This window comes from Dreissena polymorpha, chromosome 1 (genome assembly GCF_020536995.1).
Source record: "Dreissena polymorpha isolate Duluth1 chromosome 1, UMN_Dpol_1.0, whole genome shotgun sequence".
In the NCBI taxonomy this organism is placed as follows: Eukaryota; Metazoa; Mollusca; class Bivalvia; order Myida; family Dreissenidae; genus Dreissena; species Dreissena polymorpha.
This window is the reverse complement of record NC_068355.1, coordinates 62,943,634-62,958,764: the sequence shown is the minus strand read 5'-3', so window position 1 is coordinate 62,958,764 and position 15,131 is coordinate 62,943,634. Positions and strand designations below refer to the sequence as shown.

At 34.0% G+C, this 15,131-nt stretch overlaps 1 protein-coding gene across 14 annotated transcripts in view; it reads left to right on the top strand.

The window, feature by feature from the left end:
• The window catches only part of LOC127832026 (transcription factor Sox-13-like), a 169,559-nt gene extending 154,731 nt beyond the window's left edge, over window positions 1–14,828 (top strand). For all 14 annotated transcript variants that reach the window (XM_052357239.1, XM_052357188.1, XM_052357215.1 and 11 more), the window contains 6 exons: window positions 6,989–7,686; window positions 7,919–8,099; window positions 9,205–9,375; window positions 10,042–10,147; window positions 10,745–10,887; window positions 11,428–14,828. In XM_052357239.1, the coding sequence (XP_052213199.1) occupies window positions 6,989–7,686; window positions 7,919–8,099; window positions 9,205–9,375; window positions 10,042–10,147; window positions 10,745–10,887; window positions 11,428–11,714 (1,586 nt within the window). In that variant the 3' untranslated portion in view covers window positions 11,715–14,828. The remainder of the gene's footprint in view (window positions 1–6,988; window positions 7,687–7,918; window positions 8,100–9,204; window positions 9,376–10,041; window positions 10,148–10,744; window positions 10,888–11,427) is intronic.
• Window positions 14,829–15,131: the final 303 nt, after the last annotated feature.

Below are 15,131 nucleotides of genomic sequence, written 5' to 3'. Positions count from 1 at the left end.
AATGTGTGTCTTTTGTAATCAGAGTAAAATGAATCTAATACAAACATAGAACTAGAAATTATCTGAATGAGTTGTATCCCTTCTTTAAAACTGTGCTCTTATCTGCTCCTGGCAGATTCTGCAGGTGTCATGGAGACCACCTTGGTTCCAGCATGATAGCGGGATAATTACAGAGGGCTGAATCAATTGCCAACAATGTCATAATTATCATTGTTCTATGGCATCGACCTTGCTAACATACAATTCTTGGCATGATATTGTTTATTACTTTTTTGACATAAATTATTGTAAGAAATAATACTTTTTCTTTTTGAAATATCTGTTTTTGACAAGTATTTAAGAAAGGAACAATTAAGACATTTTTTGTTGAACATTAAAATATTTTAGTTTGGAATATGGCTTATTGTAAATTAATATTATTTCATCTTCAACTTTTTGCTGATTGTGTATATTTTTTTGTCCCCTACCGGTTTCACCGGAGGGGACTTATGGTTTGTGCTCCATCTGTCAGTCTGTCTGTCTTTCTGTCCGTCACATTTTTCTGGATCCTACGATAACTTTAAAAGTTCCTATTATTTTTTCATGAAACTTGAAACATGGATAGATGGCAATATGGACATTATGCACGTCATTTCATTTTGTTCCTTCGTCAAAAATTATGGTTGCTATGGCAACAACTAGACTAGAAATACTGCTGAAAATGATGGTTTTCTGAATCCTGTGATAACTTTAAAAGTTCTTCATATTTTGTTCATGAAACTTGAAACATGGATAGATGACAATATGGACATCATGCACATCATTTCATTTTGTTCCTATGTCAAAAATTCTGGTTGCTAAGGCAACAAATATTTAAAAAATAAAAGTAAAAAATTCCGACAAGGATGGAATTTCTGACAATGGTGGAGCCGGTAAACAACGTATATTGCTTGGCAACAGTCTTGTTATTTTTTAATTAGTTGTCATCCCATCAATCAATTTAATAAAACTAATAACACTTCAAATGAAATAAATGAAAATGAAATGAAAGTTTTACAATTCAATATGCCAAAATTATTAAGGCAATTTAATGCTGAATAGGTTGGTAATAGTAATGGTATTTAATGAGGCATTCTTAGAACTGAACTATGTTTTTTGAACATCAACAATTGTCGATTTTATGTGCCTTCAGGAGAATTTTAAGAGGTCTACTGATACCCAGCAAATCAAAATGCCATAAAATGTAAACTGGTAATTTGAATTTCAACTATTATCCAATTAATAACATAATTATCATGAACATTATTTATGCACTTTTAAGTTTCTAATCTTAATTGTTACCCATTAAATTGTTCTCCCTTATTGTAATAATCTAATTTAACTACTTGAAACTCAAAGTTAGTTCCCCATTCTGTCTATGAAATTTGAATGAAGATGTCAAGTAGTCACACATGGGTTTCCGGGAGCAATGCTTGCCATTAAACTTCTGTGGATTTTTTCTTGTTTCCATCACCTGTATTTTGAGTTCATTCCTGAAATATATTGCCAATAAAATTCTGACAAGGTCGAATCGTTAAGACAAAAGAAAAACAGAGCACTGGCAGTGATAAATGTTACCTTTCATGGAGTTGAATTTTAAACGAAGATTCTTACTGACTTTTCCATGCAGTTAACTATTTATTTTATTGGCAACAGTTAAAATTGTTTATTCTAGTTATATACTAATGAATTTATTTCAACCAAGAAAGCAATATTGGTTTTCTTCTAGGAACATTTTGTTTGTAAACAAAACTAGCATTTGAAAATATACAGAATGTTGGTAACACTGAGCTACTGGGAGGTATTGCAATAAGAGTACACAGTGGGATTCTGGGAATGTACTAAATTTGAGTAAATAAATGCTTTTTATTAAATTTATTTGTAACAATTTTTTCTTTGTTCATATAATGCGTATATTTATTGGATACAATTAAATGCAATAGATTGCTTCCTTCTTAAGTAAGAAGGTTTTGATAAAAGGGAAGTTTGCAAGAGTGAAAATTCCCTTCAATTTCATCTATCTTGACAAGATTGTATAAAGTCTTGAGAACCCTTGAAATTGAACAAAAGAACAATAGAGATCACTTGAGATGACAACAATACCATGGGCAGTGTCACATCTTGTTTAAATAGCTCAAGTTGAATCCCTGGATTGGGTCAAACCAGTCGCCCACTGCACCCATTTTACTGGCCTACTACTGCCATTCTGTGGTTCAGTGGCAGATTGATATCAGTACTGTATCAGACCTCGTAAGTGCACAAAAGGACATGGTGAGTACAACAATGGTGAATTCACATTGTTGTGTCCCAGGCATGAATTGTGTTCTTCCTGAGTGAAATGACTTCTTTCACAATGTCAATGTAGTTTTGATGACAGTACTTAAAATACCAACCAGGCAGTGAAAAAGCTCCCAATTGTTTTACAAAATGTCATTTATTTCTCTCCCCGCAAACCCGATCGGAAAACAATGGTGATGTTGTTGTTTGTTTATTGTGATCTTTTCCTTGCATTTAAAGATGTCACATGAAAGAATTAGTAATTGCTGTTTAATTACTGATAAGCATGAGGATTGTATGGTGCATTTTATGAAGTTCACGTAAGACCATCACAAGAAAAACAAGATTTATGTTAAACAGATCATTTATAATCTGTTCATAAAATTAAAAATGATATTAAAATAAATCATTCTGTAAGTTTGTGAATTATGGAATTTCACATTTATGTTGATATAATAGATTTGTACCTAAGGAAATTTCAGAGATAGGCACAATCTATTTTATTTGCTTAAGATAAAACTGTGGTAAACAGGCATTGATGTATGATTGTGTCTACATGTATCTTGAGACAATTCCAGTCAAATCTGATTAAAACTAAGTAAGGGAAATGAAGAATAATGAAATAGGCAGTGCTTATTGGCCATCTGTTTTCCATCACAATATTATGACCTGTTTGTTCTTGCAAAAGATTGACTCAATCCTAAATCCTGTGTCATCATCTCATATTTTACCAAAACAGTTTCTTCATAGCAAACATATTTTCTTGCAAATTCTAAATACTACACATTTTTAATAAATTATATGAATCATTCCTCTGTGTTTACTGCTGTTTTGTATATTTGTATTTGCTGATTTGTCCAATATGTACATGAAGGTAAATTCATTTATTTTTATTCTAAAAATGCTGTCATTTGTTAAATTTATTTTATTAATTTTATCATAAATTTAAGAACAAAGACATATTTTCATAGCTTTAGATCTATGTGTATTTTCCATTTTGTTCGTAGCACACATGTTTTCCAAATGCCTGGGTTCTGTTAGGTGTGAGGCAGTGCTCATCTGTATTGTGTCAATTACAGACAGGAATCAATTAAACCCATCAAGTGAAATACACCAGCTAGAAATGGCTTGAAAACTATTATCAAGAAGTTACTGGAAGTCAATTATATGTCAATTATGGTTTATTTTCTTTTGTTTGGATATCCGTGATAAAACTAGTTTATTTTACGTGTTTATGTTGAATTTCTATATAATAGTATATTTATGTGCATTTAATATAGTATTTTTAATTACTGCATGTATTCATTGGCGTATATTAATTATCAAAGCTGTGATTTAAGCTATTGAATAGCTTATAACTGATTTTTTTTTTTTACAATAAACGAGAATAAACTTCCCAACTACAAAAAGGCCCCTTAATTAATTTTTTTTTTTATTGTATGTCATGCCCATTGAGCACTCCACTTATATGCATAAATTTGAAAACAAAATGCACTTGTCTTAAATTTTATTGTTACAAAATTGTGGAGAGAAAAGCTACTTGACAGTTCTAGTTTTTATGTTAAAACAAAATTTCATCACTCTAAGTGGAGTGTGGTGGCGGGCAGAAATGCGTCAGCTTTTTGTTTATATATTCCTCAAAGGAAATTATTCAACTCGTAGGTTTAAAAAAAATCTGTCTGTTTTAGCTTAAAAATAAAAACATCCTTTCACGTTAATTACACAGTACAAAGAGTTTTGTTATCGCACGTGGTAGGAATTATGAAAATGTCAAATCTGTATCTGTAAACATAAAAAGAACATTTAACCTTATCAGTAATCAAGCATCCAAAGTTCTATAAACATTTTTAATTCTTCTGTCAGCTGTTTTACAATGATAAGCGTCCATTCTTATCAGAATAATTATAATTTTCTTAGAAGAAAACATGGAGTCAAGAAACACACTAGGACGGATATGAGCTAAGCGATTATCTTACGATGGTGTTGATAAGGGATAATATAAGATTATGAGATAACTTTGAACAGTTTTGTTACTTTTTTATACACAGTCAAAATGGCGAGCATTTGGTGCATGTTGTGTTTGTAACAAAGCAAGTGTGGAATTTCATCAGATGAACTATAAACAACTGTACCTAGATCGCCAAAAAGAATACATTTAACCAAGAATGTTGAAAAACTACACCTTTTCCTTTCTTATTCAGAATCTTTTCTTCAAAAAACTTAAGAAGATTTTTTTATTTAACCAGTTGCAGCATTTTGACTTTATGTTAACAGGTTGATTATTTTTTATTAGAACTACAAATACAGTTATGTTTTTACTTACAATATTTTCCTATAAAACAATAATGGATGACAAATTTTAATAAAGTGTGACTGGACAAATGTTTGCATTGAAGTCTCTGTCAGACACATAATAGTTTAAGTGTAATATTTTTATATACTGACTTAGGAAATAATTGACTACTATAAATTAATCGTATTTGAATTTTGCGGCATGAGTTGGCACATTTTTTGCAGGTAGATGTCTTGTTCTGGTGTGTGGCAGGTTTAGGAATCTCGAGTCTGATGGACTTTCCTTGTTCCGTTAATTGAATGAATGAAAACCATTATTACATGGAATGTATTGACATGCAAAACATTACCAGCAGCCTGATACCTGTATAGGTCAAACAATCCAAGTTGAGAATGTGGAAATTATATAAACAAAATCTTTCATAACTTTTGCTTTAGTTAAAGTATTTTAATTCTTTTGAAGAAACATTAAATTCACATACAGGATGAAGAAATCTACGAAGAAAAGATGTATGTTTGGGCTAGGGGAATCTCGTTCTTGAACTCATTTGAACAAAAGAGGCAAAAACCCAGCAGGACGGTGACATGATGTAGATAGAAAGTATGATTGATGTTCCCTTGGATACAAAGATTATCTCCCCCTGGGGTAGTACCCGAGGCACACAATAGAGTTTACAGGCACCCGCACCATTTTCCTGAAAAATCTTAGAGACATAAATCTTGAGAAGATTGAGAGATAAAACAAGATTTCCAATAAGTGGTCTTCTTTGTTTTTCAAGTGCTTAGTGTTCTTAATTATTATACATTTTATCTCAAATGTTTCATCAACCTTTAAAAGCCATGTTGTTTTTTCTCCACAGATGAACATTGGTGGTAATGAGATAAGATAGTGCAAGTATCTGAAAGTATTTCTTCTTTATCCTGTTTCCGTGCAATGATTGAAATAAAAGAAGCAGGCATTTGTAAGAAAGCATATTGACTCATAGTTGAGATTTAATTAAAACCACAATTAAGGTTATGTTTCATTTTTGCATATATTTTTGTCTGTTTATGCAGTGATCAACAGGCAATGTTGACATGCAATTATACTGATGGTTATGAGATTATGCAAACATCTGAAAGTATCCATTCTGCATCTCTGATGAAGTAAATTTAAAAAGCAGGCGATGCTAAGAAAGTAAATTATTATAAAATTAGAAGTGTTATTTGATTAATGTTTTATATCTGCATTTTGTTCTAGTTATGATGTGAATAACAGGCTAGGTTAAAGGGCAATTAATATTGTTCCAATCGTGTCACTGCGATAACACGTTGCGATGCTTCACATCAATCATTTACCAAATTGTTATTAATCTTTAATCGTCTTGTTGTCTCTGAAATTACGTGCACAGAAATGTCAATTTTATCAGACTGCATTGCAACTTATCAAGTATTGGTTGCCATGCAATATTCTTGACTTTGCTTGATATTGTGTGGCTTAAAACTAAAGAATTAAAGCTCTTAATTTATATTTGATGTTCCAGGGACTTGCAAAGATATTTTGTCTTGTCATTTGGTCTGATTAAACAAATGAATTGTCGGAAATTTCTGACCCCAAATGGGAAAATGGATCAATCATTGGCTGAATTAATGGACGCAAAACAAATCTTTTGTAATTTGCTCATTTTTAGAGGAAAATTGGCGAGCCGATGACTGGAAAATAAGAAGATTATAATTGTCTGGCTGCTGTAACATGTGTAGAGAATAAAAGATCATTGACAACAACTTGTAATTTATTTTAATTGAACATAAGTGTTTAGTAAAATTGTAGACTTATGTTCTTAATAACAAAATAGAACTCGATTTGTTTGTTCTGCCATGAAGTTCTCTCACTTAGTAATTCAGCTGGATGTTTTCAATGTTAAGCTGGAAAAAAGTTTCTCTTAATCCCGATTGTGGCATAGTTTTCTCAGATATAATAAGAATTGAGCATGCCTTCTAGATTCTCCAAGCTCGAAGAATCCCTACATGGCTCATTATGGCTTAAAACTGTAATTGTAATAATTGGTATGTTATTCTTCTGCAATTGTCAGAGTGCTAAAACTGTCTCATTATTTCCCATAGATTTATTAATGCCAGAAAAAAATAGCTGATGTACAGCTTCCCTCTTGCTAATGATTTCATTGTTGGGTTTTGTTTCCATATTATAAGGGGAAGTATAATGAAAGGTGATTGATTTATTGTGCTGTCAGTCTAGTAAACTGCAGGGACTATTTTTTCCAAAACATAGACAGATGTTTGCCAGAATGTAGGAATTGTCAGTAAAAAAAACTATAGTTTTTATTGTTTATCAAAGAGGAAAAGCATAAATTTTACCTATTTGCCTATATTGTGTTCACAGAAATGAATGTTTCTGTTTTAGTGCCCACCCACATGTCAGCCCCGCTGAGGATGTCACCACTGGCACCCTCTGCCTTCATCATGGAGACAAAACCAAGGTCGTCACCACCATACAGCTCCTCCCCTTACCACTTGTCCCCCCTGGCACATTCCAGCCCCACCCCATCTGACCACCACTCCACCCCCTCACCCAGCCATGACAACCGCACACTCACCAGCCAGAGCAGCTCTCTGCACCCAACATCACTGTGGCTCAACACCTCTGGTGAATCGTACCACAAACAGGATCGCTGTGCCAGTGACCAGGATGGGCCACTCAACCTCTCCAAGCCCCGATCAGATCTTCCAAAACAGGACCGAAACCATGATCGCCATACTTACCCCACCCACTTTAACGGCTCAGAACGAGTCACAACCCCGCCACCGGCTCACAGCAATCACAAACCAGTCAGCGTCACAACAAACTCCACCACCATAAGCAACAATAACAACAGCTTGAGCTCCCCACCAGTACCCTTGACCCCACCCAAGGTGTCCATCCCTGAAACCTCGTCACCGATGTTTCCAAGCCTTCGTCCATCATTTCTTCCGCCACAGTTCAGCCCATACTTGGGTTTAACAGGCCACCTGCCAATGTCTGTCCTCAACAACAACTTTAGTGCAGCTCACTCGGCTTACCTGCTTAACGGCGGGAAAATGCCTGGCATGGATGCAGAGAAGGTAGAGTTGCTACATTTTATTTTTTAATAGGTTATGATTATTATTTTCTTTCAAAATTATTACAAAGGTTTAAGTGGATACTTGCGTATTATTGTATCTTAACAAAAAAATAATTAATGATTGTATTAAAAAATTTCACTTTTTAAATGCAAAAATTATTATTGTTAGTCAATTGTCATTTTATATAGAACTACAAATACAATTTTTAGAAATTTGTACCATTTTTTTTCAGGAAAGTATGATGCATGACGCCTTTGCTCGCCAGTTTGCAGCTGTTCATCATGCTGGCCCGCCCGTGTTTCCAGGGTTCGGTCTGTCTATGTACTCTGGTGCCCATCTCTCACCACACAACATGCCTAACAAGGACCGCAACTCTGGTGAGCAGATGAGAGCTGACAGCACCTCACCCAACAGTAAGTGGAATTGAGACATCCTGGGATAAACAACACCAATGACACTCTACCCGTCATGGTACCTGCTGCACAACAACTTTTAGACTGTGAAAAATGTTTATATTAACAATTCTACCCTCAATGCCTCCTTACCTTCCACTCACATTAATTTTGTTTATCAGGCATCGATTCAATATACTGTTTGATCGATCTTAATTTATAATCGTAATTTTGCAGCATTGTAGGCAGTCACTTGTTGTCCAGTAAATGTTTTTTCTGAAATTATTTCTGTTCCAAATTAAACCATGAAGACACCAGAAAGAGTATATCACTGAACTTATTGTTTAATTCGAAACCAAGAGAGTGTTTAGTTGATACAAAAAAAGAAACCAAAGAAGTACATTGTTTTAAGATTTATTCACATAGAATAGCATCTCTAAGATTTCGGTGGCAGAAAGTGTGACCGAATAAGTTTCAGCATTTGCAGATGATTAACAGCCTATTTCATGTAAGGATTCTGTGCCAGAGTGATTACAATGTGAAAATTACAATGCATTACACTAATGGAGAAACACATTAACTTCAAATTAAGTGCTTCAACATTGATTTCATTAAATAAAATATTTGTATGTAGTATTTTAAAGTTAATGCTTATCCTTTTTATTTTGGAGTGTTAATGCGAAATCTTCATCAGGCTGAAATGAGAAAATGAGTTCTTTTTATATATCGCTTATTACTTCCATGTCTTATGTTTTTGCACAAAAAAAAATCTAAGTCAGAAGATTTTCTTTTTAAGTGATATTATAAATCTTAACACCACATGCAAACTTACTGATTATATTCCATTTTGCTGTGATGATTGTGAGGAACCATGCAATAGAAATCAAAATTGTTACATATTTATGATTCATAGTAAGCACATTTTGCACAGACGTCCAGTCATGATGATTTAACATTTAATGTCATTTGATTTTTAAGGAGACATTGTAACATATTTAAAGCTAGATTATGTATCAAATTTTTTGCACAAATATCTGTCAAGGTGTTCCGATAATAATGTATTATATAACTTCTCTAATTGAGTGGAGATACATGTAAGGTAACGTGTTTCTTGCCAATGTTTCAGGCAAGATGTTTGGTGCAAAGATCATCCGGTCACAGAAGGAGAAGGCAGACATGTCCAAGCCCCATATCAAGCGACCCATGAATGCCTTCATGGTGTGGGCCCGGGAAGAACGCAGGAAGATACTAAAGGCCTGCCCCGACATGCACAACTCAAACATCAGCAAAATACTGGGTAAGAAAATGAATATGATGTACATTTAGCATTTGATTGACTCCAAAATCAAAATCAAATTTTCTTTTAAGGAGAATAAGAGATAACAATTTAAATAGAATTAATGAATACATTACAGTTAGATTAAAGTAATGTACGTTTATTGCATGATAGAACTTAGATTTTCCTTATTTTTGTTGTATCTATAGCATGTATTTTATGAAAAGTGAGCAGTTTACTTTGATAGATTAACTGTTTGTAAGTGTGATAGCGTATTCTATTGGCATATATTATATCCTGATGTTGGCCAAAACATTGTAAAGTATAACACAAATAGGACTTATAAACATGTTGTTTTATACGCTTCTGAATTATTTATACTGTATACTAAGATATCTTGATTGGTTGTGTTTGTTTGACAAAGTATGAATTTTTATTATCAGAACAGAAAAACAAAATTTTATTACACAGACTACAGTTTCTAGCGTTAAACAAAAATAATAATACAGAATACATGAATACAGTAAGTGGATTTAGCAGAAATGTTATAAAATAGTTATTAGAGAACTTTTCAGATAATTGAACAAAACTCATTTTAAATTGCACGTTTACAGTGTATATTACTACATATTTTCTATTAACAACAGCTTGCAGCATGATTGCTGATGTTGTCCTTGCGTGTTTCAGGGGCCAAGTGGAAGGCGATGACTAACGCTGACAAGCAGCCATACTACGAGGAGCAGTCACGGCTCAGCAAACTGCACATGGAGAAACACCCCGACTACAGATACAGGTCTGTAGGATGTTTGACCCATTTATGTCTAGGAAAAAGGCCTTGGCAAACAGCGTATACCCAGATTAGACGCCACATGATGCGGTGTCTCATCAGGGTCTGCACTGTTTGCTTAAAGGAATTTCTGTAAGAAATATTCTAAATATAGAAATAAATAAACTAGACATCCCTTATTTTGGAAATAAATTGATCCAATTTAGAAGGATGGGAGAGTCCATTAGGCATAAATGGGTTAAAGAAGAATATTCTGTATTCATTTAATTTGTGACTTCAGATTGTACCCATTGAAAAGGAAGCTAAGTATTTGACAAACTACAATTATATGGATGATTGGTAATCAGCTTACTCAAATATGTTTCAGTTTGTAAGAATATGGGCAATCTTGTGAAATTTCTTTGAACAAAGGGAATTTGTAATCTTTATTTGAATTATTACACTCAATATTAAGTATATGTTAGTATATTGATTGTAATGAACTGAAAACTATTTTCTCTTAAATTTATTGTCATACAAATAATTTGAATAAAGCCATTAAAGAAATTATATTTGAAGTCTTTTACAAGAAATCCTATTTGACCATTAAAAACCTATTTGCAGACCTCGCCCGAAGCGCACATGTATCGTGGATGGGAAGAAGCTGCGTATCTCTGAGTACAAGAATCTGATGCGGGCCAGACGGCAGGATATTCGCCGCGTCTGGTACGGCGACAGTGGGACCACATACGTAGAGGGATTGCTCAGTAAGTGGACCTTACATAATGAATGGTGGAACCTCCCAGATTCTGGAAAACAATATTATTTTTAAGTTTCAAAAGAAGCTGACTCATAAAAATCTTCTCAAATAGATATATCATGTCAACTTTATCTTATTAACTATACCATATTTACTATACAATATAAACTACCACATTCTGAATGGTATTACCATAATAATTAGTACATCTATGGAGTAAGTGTTGTATGTACAGATACGATGGGTTTTAATTGTGGTTCTCCAGATAACAACTATTGCTTGAACTTGTTACTGATGTCAGTTTTTTGTTCATTTTCATGACTGGTAGTAAAACAAACTTCTTTGACACATGAGAAAGCAAATGGAAAGATATTCAGTAACCAAGTTTCTTAATAGGCATTTATTAAGAATTAACATTCAGTTATATTATGTTAAGTTCGTATTTTGATAATATATTCTCGTCAATATGTTACATCAATGTAAGTCAAAGGAGCTCAGAAAACAAGGAATTTGCATCATATCATTATTTAACATTTCCCTCTTGCAGATTCTGAACAGAACGTTCCCGGCTCATCTCGACTGATGTCTCCATCAGAAATGGCCGCCAACCTCCACTCAGAGAATGGCCATGACATGGACAGTGATCTGAGTGACTCAGAGGATATCAGCATGCTGGATCAGGAAAGCGCTTGTCTCCATAGTGATGATGACAATGTTAGTGATAGCCTCGACCAGTCAGAAGACACGTCTATGGAGACTTTGTCTTTCAGAAGTAAACAGAATGACTCTGATATAGCCAATGGTAATTCACATAATGTGCATGTCACATCATAGAAACAGTGTGAGTCGAGTCCTATGGTGTCAGCTGTATGTTATGGATAGTGTACACTGACTGACAATTGACAGGTGGATGCTCTAATTGTGAGACTCATTTAATAATTTGACAGATTTCCCATGCATTTGAGCATAAATGGGTTTATACAGAAATATATGCTTGTTAGATGACATTCATGAAAGTGTTAAATATTGCACACTGCATGCATGCAGACAGTAATATGCTTCACTGTTATCATGTCTGTTAGTGAACCCGTCTCTGGGAAAACCTGGCTCACTGCATGCGCCTTCATTATTATCCAACACTAGTTTGTGCTAACATCTTAAATTAAAATTTAGTTCGAAGGAAGTCTCTTCTTACAATAATAATCTGGACTTTATAGAAAGTCGTCCCTGACAATATTGTAAGCACATTCATTAAGCCCAGTATTCATAGAGACCGGCTCAATCACAAATATCTTATTGTTATCAGCCAGCCATGTTGTATCAAATGTTGCTAGTTAGTTTAAGCTGAAAGTGGTGCTAGAAATATTGTTGTTAAAACTGACTGGACAAGGGAGAGAATCCATGACAGAAAAAAGCAAGAACAGTTGCTCTGACATTCTTGCTATGTATCGACACTGGTTTCTATTGTATCATCACCAGGAACCAGTTGCATGTTTGTATGTGTTGAACATGACAAGTAGCTTGTAGCTATTATAGATTTTTGTAACTGTACTCATTTATTGTTAATGACTGTTATATTTTAATGTGTTTTTTGTTGTATATAATTGTTACCGAAAAATTGTCTCAAATTCTTGTACAGCTTTTACTGACTTTTATGATGTAATATCACATATTTTATTGCTTTTGCATACCCAGATGTATTCACTTAAATTCAATGAAAGGTTACTTATATTACCATTTGAAATCCAGAACATGAAAAGAAATCCTTTTTATTGTAACGATGTACATGGGCTTAGCACATGTTTTTGTTATGTTTATATCAAATCAGGATTCTATAAATTAACGAGAAAACAAGGTGCCTTTTTTACCCACCTTCAAGCTTCCCAGTATATCTTGCATTAGCAGAAGGGTCCAAGCAAATGTAGTGCCAAATAAAATGTAGATTTGTTTTTACTTCGGTGTCATTATATATGTAAGCCCATATGTGGCTTGACTACTCCCAGATATATGGTCTATCTTTATGTAGTAACAGTTTCTTATACAAATATCTGCACAGTCAACCTTGTATTTCTGTAGTGCCATAAAATAGATGTGTTCAAACTGTGAAATCACTTGATTATGTTTTCATATATATATATTACTGTTTTTTAAAGTTAAATAACATAACATAAAAAAATGAGGTTGAAGTACTTGCAAAAGATGTTGTGCAGCTAAGTGCCATAATAATGGATTGTGAATGTTATGTGCTTCCCTTTTTTGTCCAAAAATTGCTTGCAATTCTCTCAAAATCAGCCAGTACAAACAACTATGATACAACAAAGTTTGAACAATGATTTGTTTATATAATCTTTCTTGGAATCAGGAAAATTGCTTCCCTAGTCATAATGAAGCATTTTTCTCTTGTGATAGTTTTCTTGTAAATCCTAATGAAGAAATCCAGTCGAAAATGTTCAAGTGCAGAAAAGTCGTCATTCCATGACCTCTAATTACTCATTGACATGGCGAGCTTTGCTAGGTGAAGGTTCCAGAACCAACTCAATACTCAGTACAGCCAAATGATACATTGTTTTTAAAGCCATTTCATAATTTCACCTTCCAATGACTCGCGGCATGCAAAATGGGTCTTCTACCATATACATTTAGCAAAGCCCCATACTAGTCGGGCCAGGATCTTACCTGTCCCCTATAGTTACGCAAGATTTAATGGTTACATTAGCGGACAAGATATCTCATGACCAGATGCACCATTACGCAGGCTAGTCTAGAGATAACCTCATACAGCCTACCTATTACCGCTTGACTGATTTAATTTTTAGCTCTACTGCCAAAGGTATAAGAGCTTATGGGATGGCATGGTTTCTGTCTGTCTGTGTGTGCGTTAGACTTTTCTTGTTTATCCGATAAAGTCCACATTTTTCATCCGATTCTTTTCAAACTTGTTCAGTGTCTTTATGTTAATGAGGACTCGAACCTTATTGATTTTCAGGTCACTGGGTCAAAGGTCAAGGTCACAGTGACTCGTAATAGTAAAATGGTTTCTGGATGATAACTCAAGAATGCTTAGGCCTAGGATCATGAAACTTTATAGGTACATTGATCATGACTGGCTGATGACCCCTATTGATTTTCAGATCACTAGGTCAAAGGTCAAGGTCACAGTGACTCTGTTTATAGCAGTGGAGCGATTCAGGCCCTCATGGGCCTCATGATTCCAGAAACATGTGAAAAGCATTGACAAAAATGATGTTTTTGACACAATTACGGTATAGAGGATTGTATATAATGCTAAAATGATGGTGCCATAAGAACAATAGGAGACATGTGTTAGATATTAGGCTTGTTGCCAAATGACCAAAAGCAGGACTATTAACAATCTTAATATTTTTCTCTAGTATGTATATTTGGTCTAATTAATGTATTAAATTACATTTTCCAAGGTTTCAAGATAAGTTAAGATTGAGAAGTTCTGGTCATGTCAATGTTATGCACAACTACCATGACACCCCAATTTTTTCTGGTATGCTCATTGACAGTGATCCAGAGTAACAGGACAACTTAGTAGCCAATCAGTGCTCTTGTTTTTGTCACATGATTTTTAATAGCCAATTAAATGTTAGTGTTAGTAGAATTGCATGCTTTTATGCTTGTAGTGAGCTAATTTGAACAAATGTGTATAGATTTATTGTGCATATTATAGAACATACATGTAAATGACAATATCTGCATTTACAGAGACGGCTATGTTGATAAATGGCACTGATCCATATTTTATTGTTTTATCACATGATCTGGTCATGTGACATCTGGATGGCTTATTTTATTTGTTCTATTTTTAGTTTTTATTTTCATTGGTTAGAATCTTATTAATACCTTTATTAGCTGCTGCTGAGGTTATACTAATTGTTACTTATCATTTATAGAAATATGTCTATTAAAAGTATAAAATTGGACATGCTTTTGTTGTAATTGCCTACATATTTTGTGGCCTTGAATGCCATAGTTTAGTTTAAACCTATCTATTTTAGCTTGGTTGCATTGAAAGCCACAGGCTTATTGAAATGCTCTGGAGTCTGTTTCCTGAGCCTATAACCAGTACTTGGTGTCTTTGGGGAAGATCTAGAGAACGCTCCCCGAGTGGGGATGGAAACCCGGGACCTACCGATCGCTAGGCGGACACCATATCCATTGCGCCACGGCGGACTACCATAAATACCATAAAACACAAAAATGTGCCTGTATTTTTTTATGCAG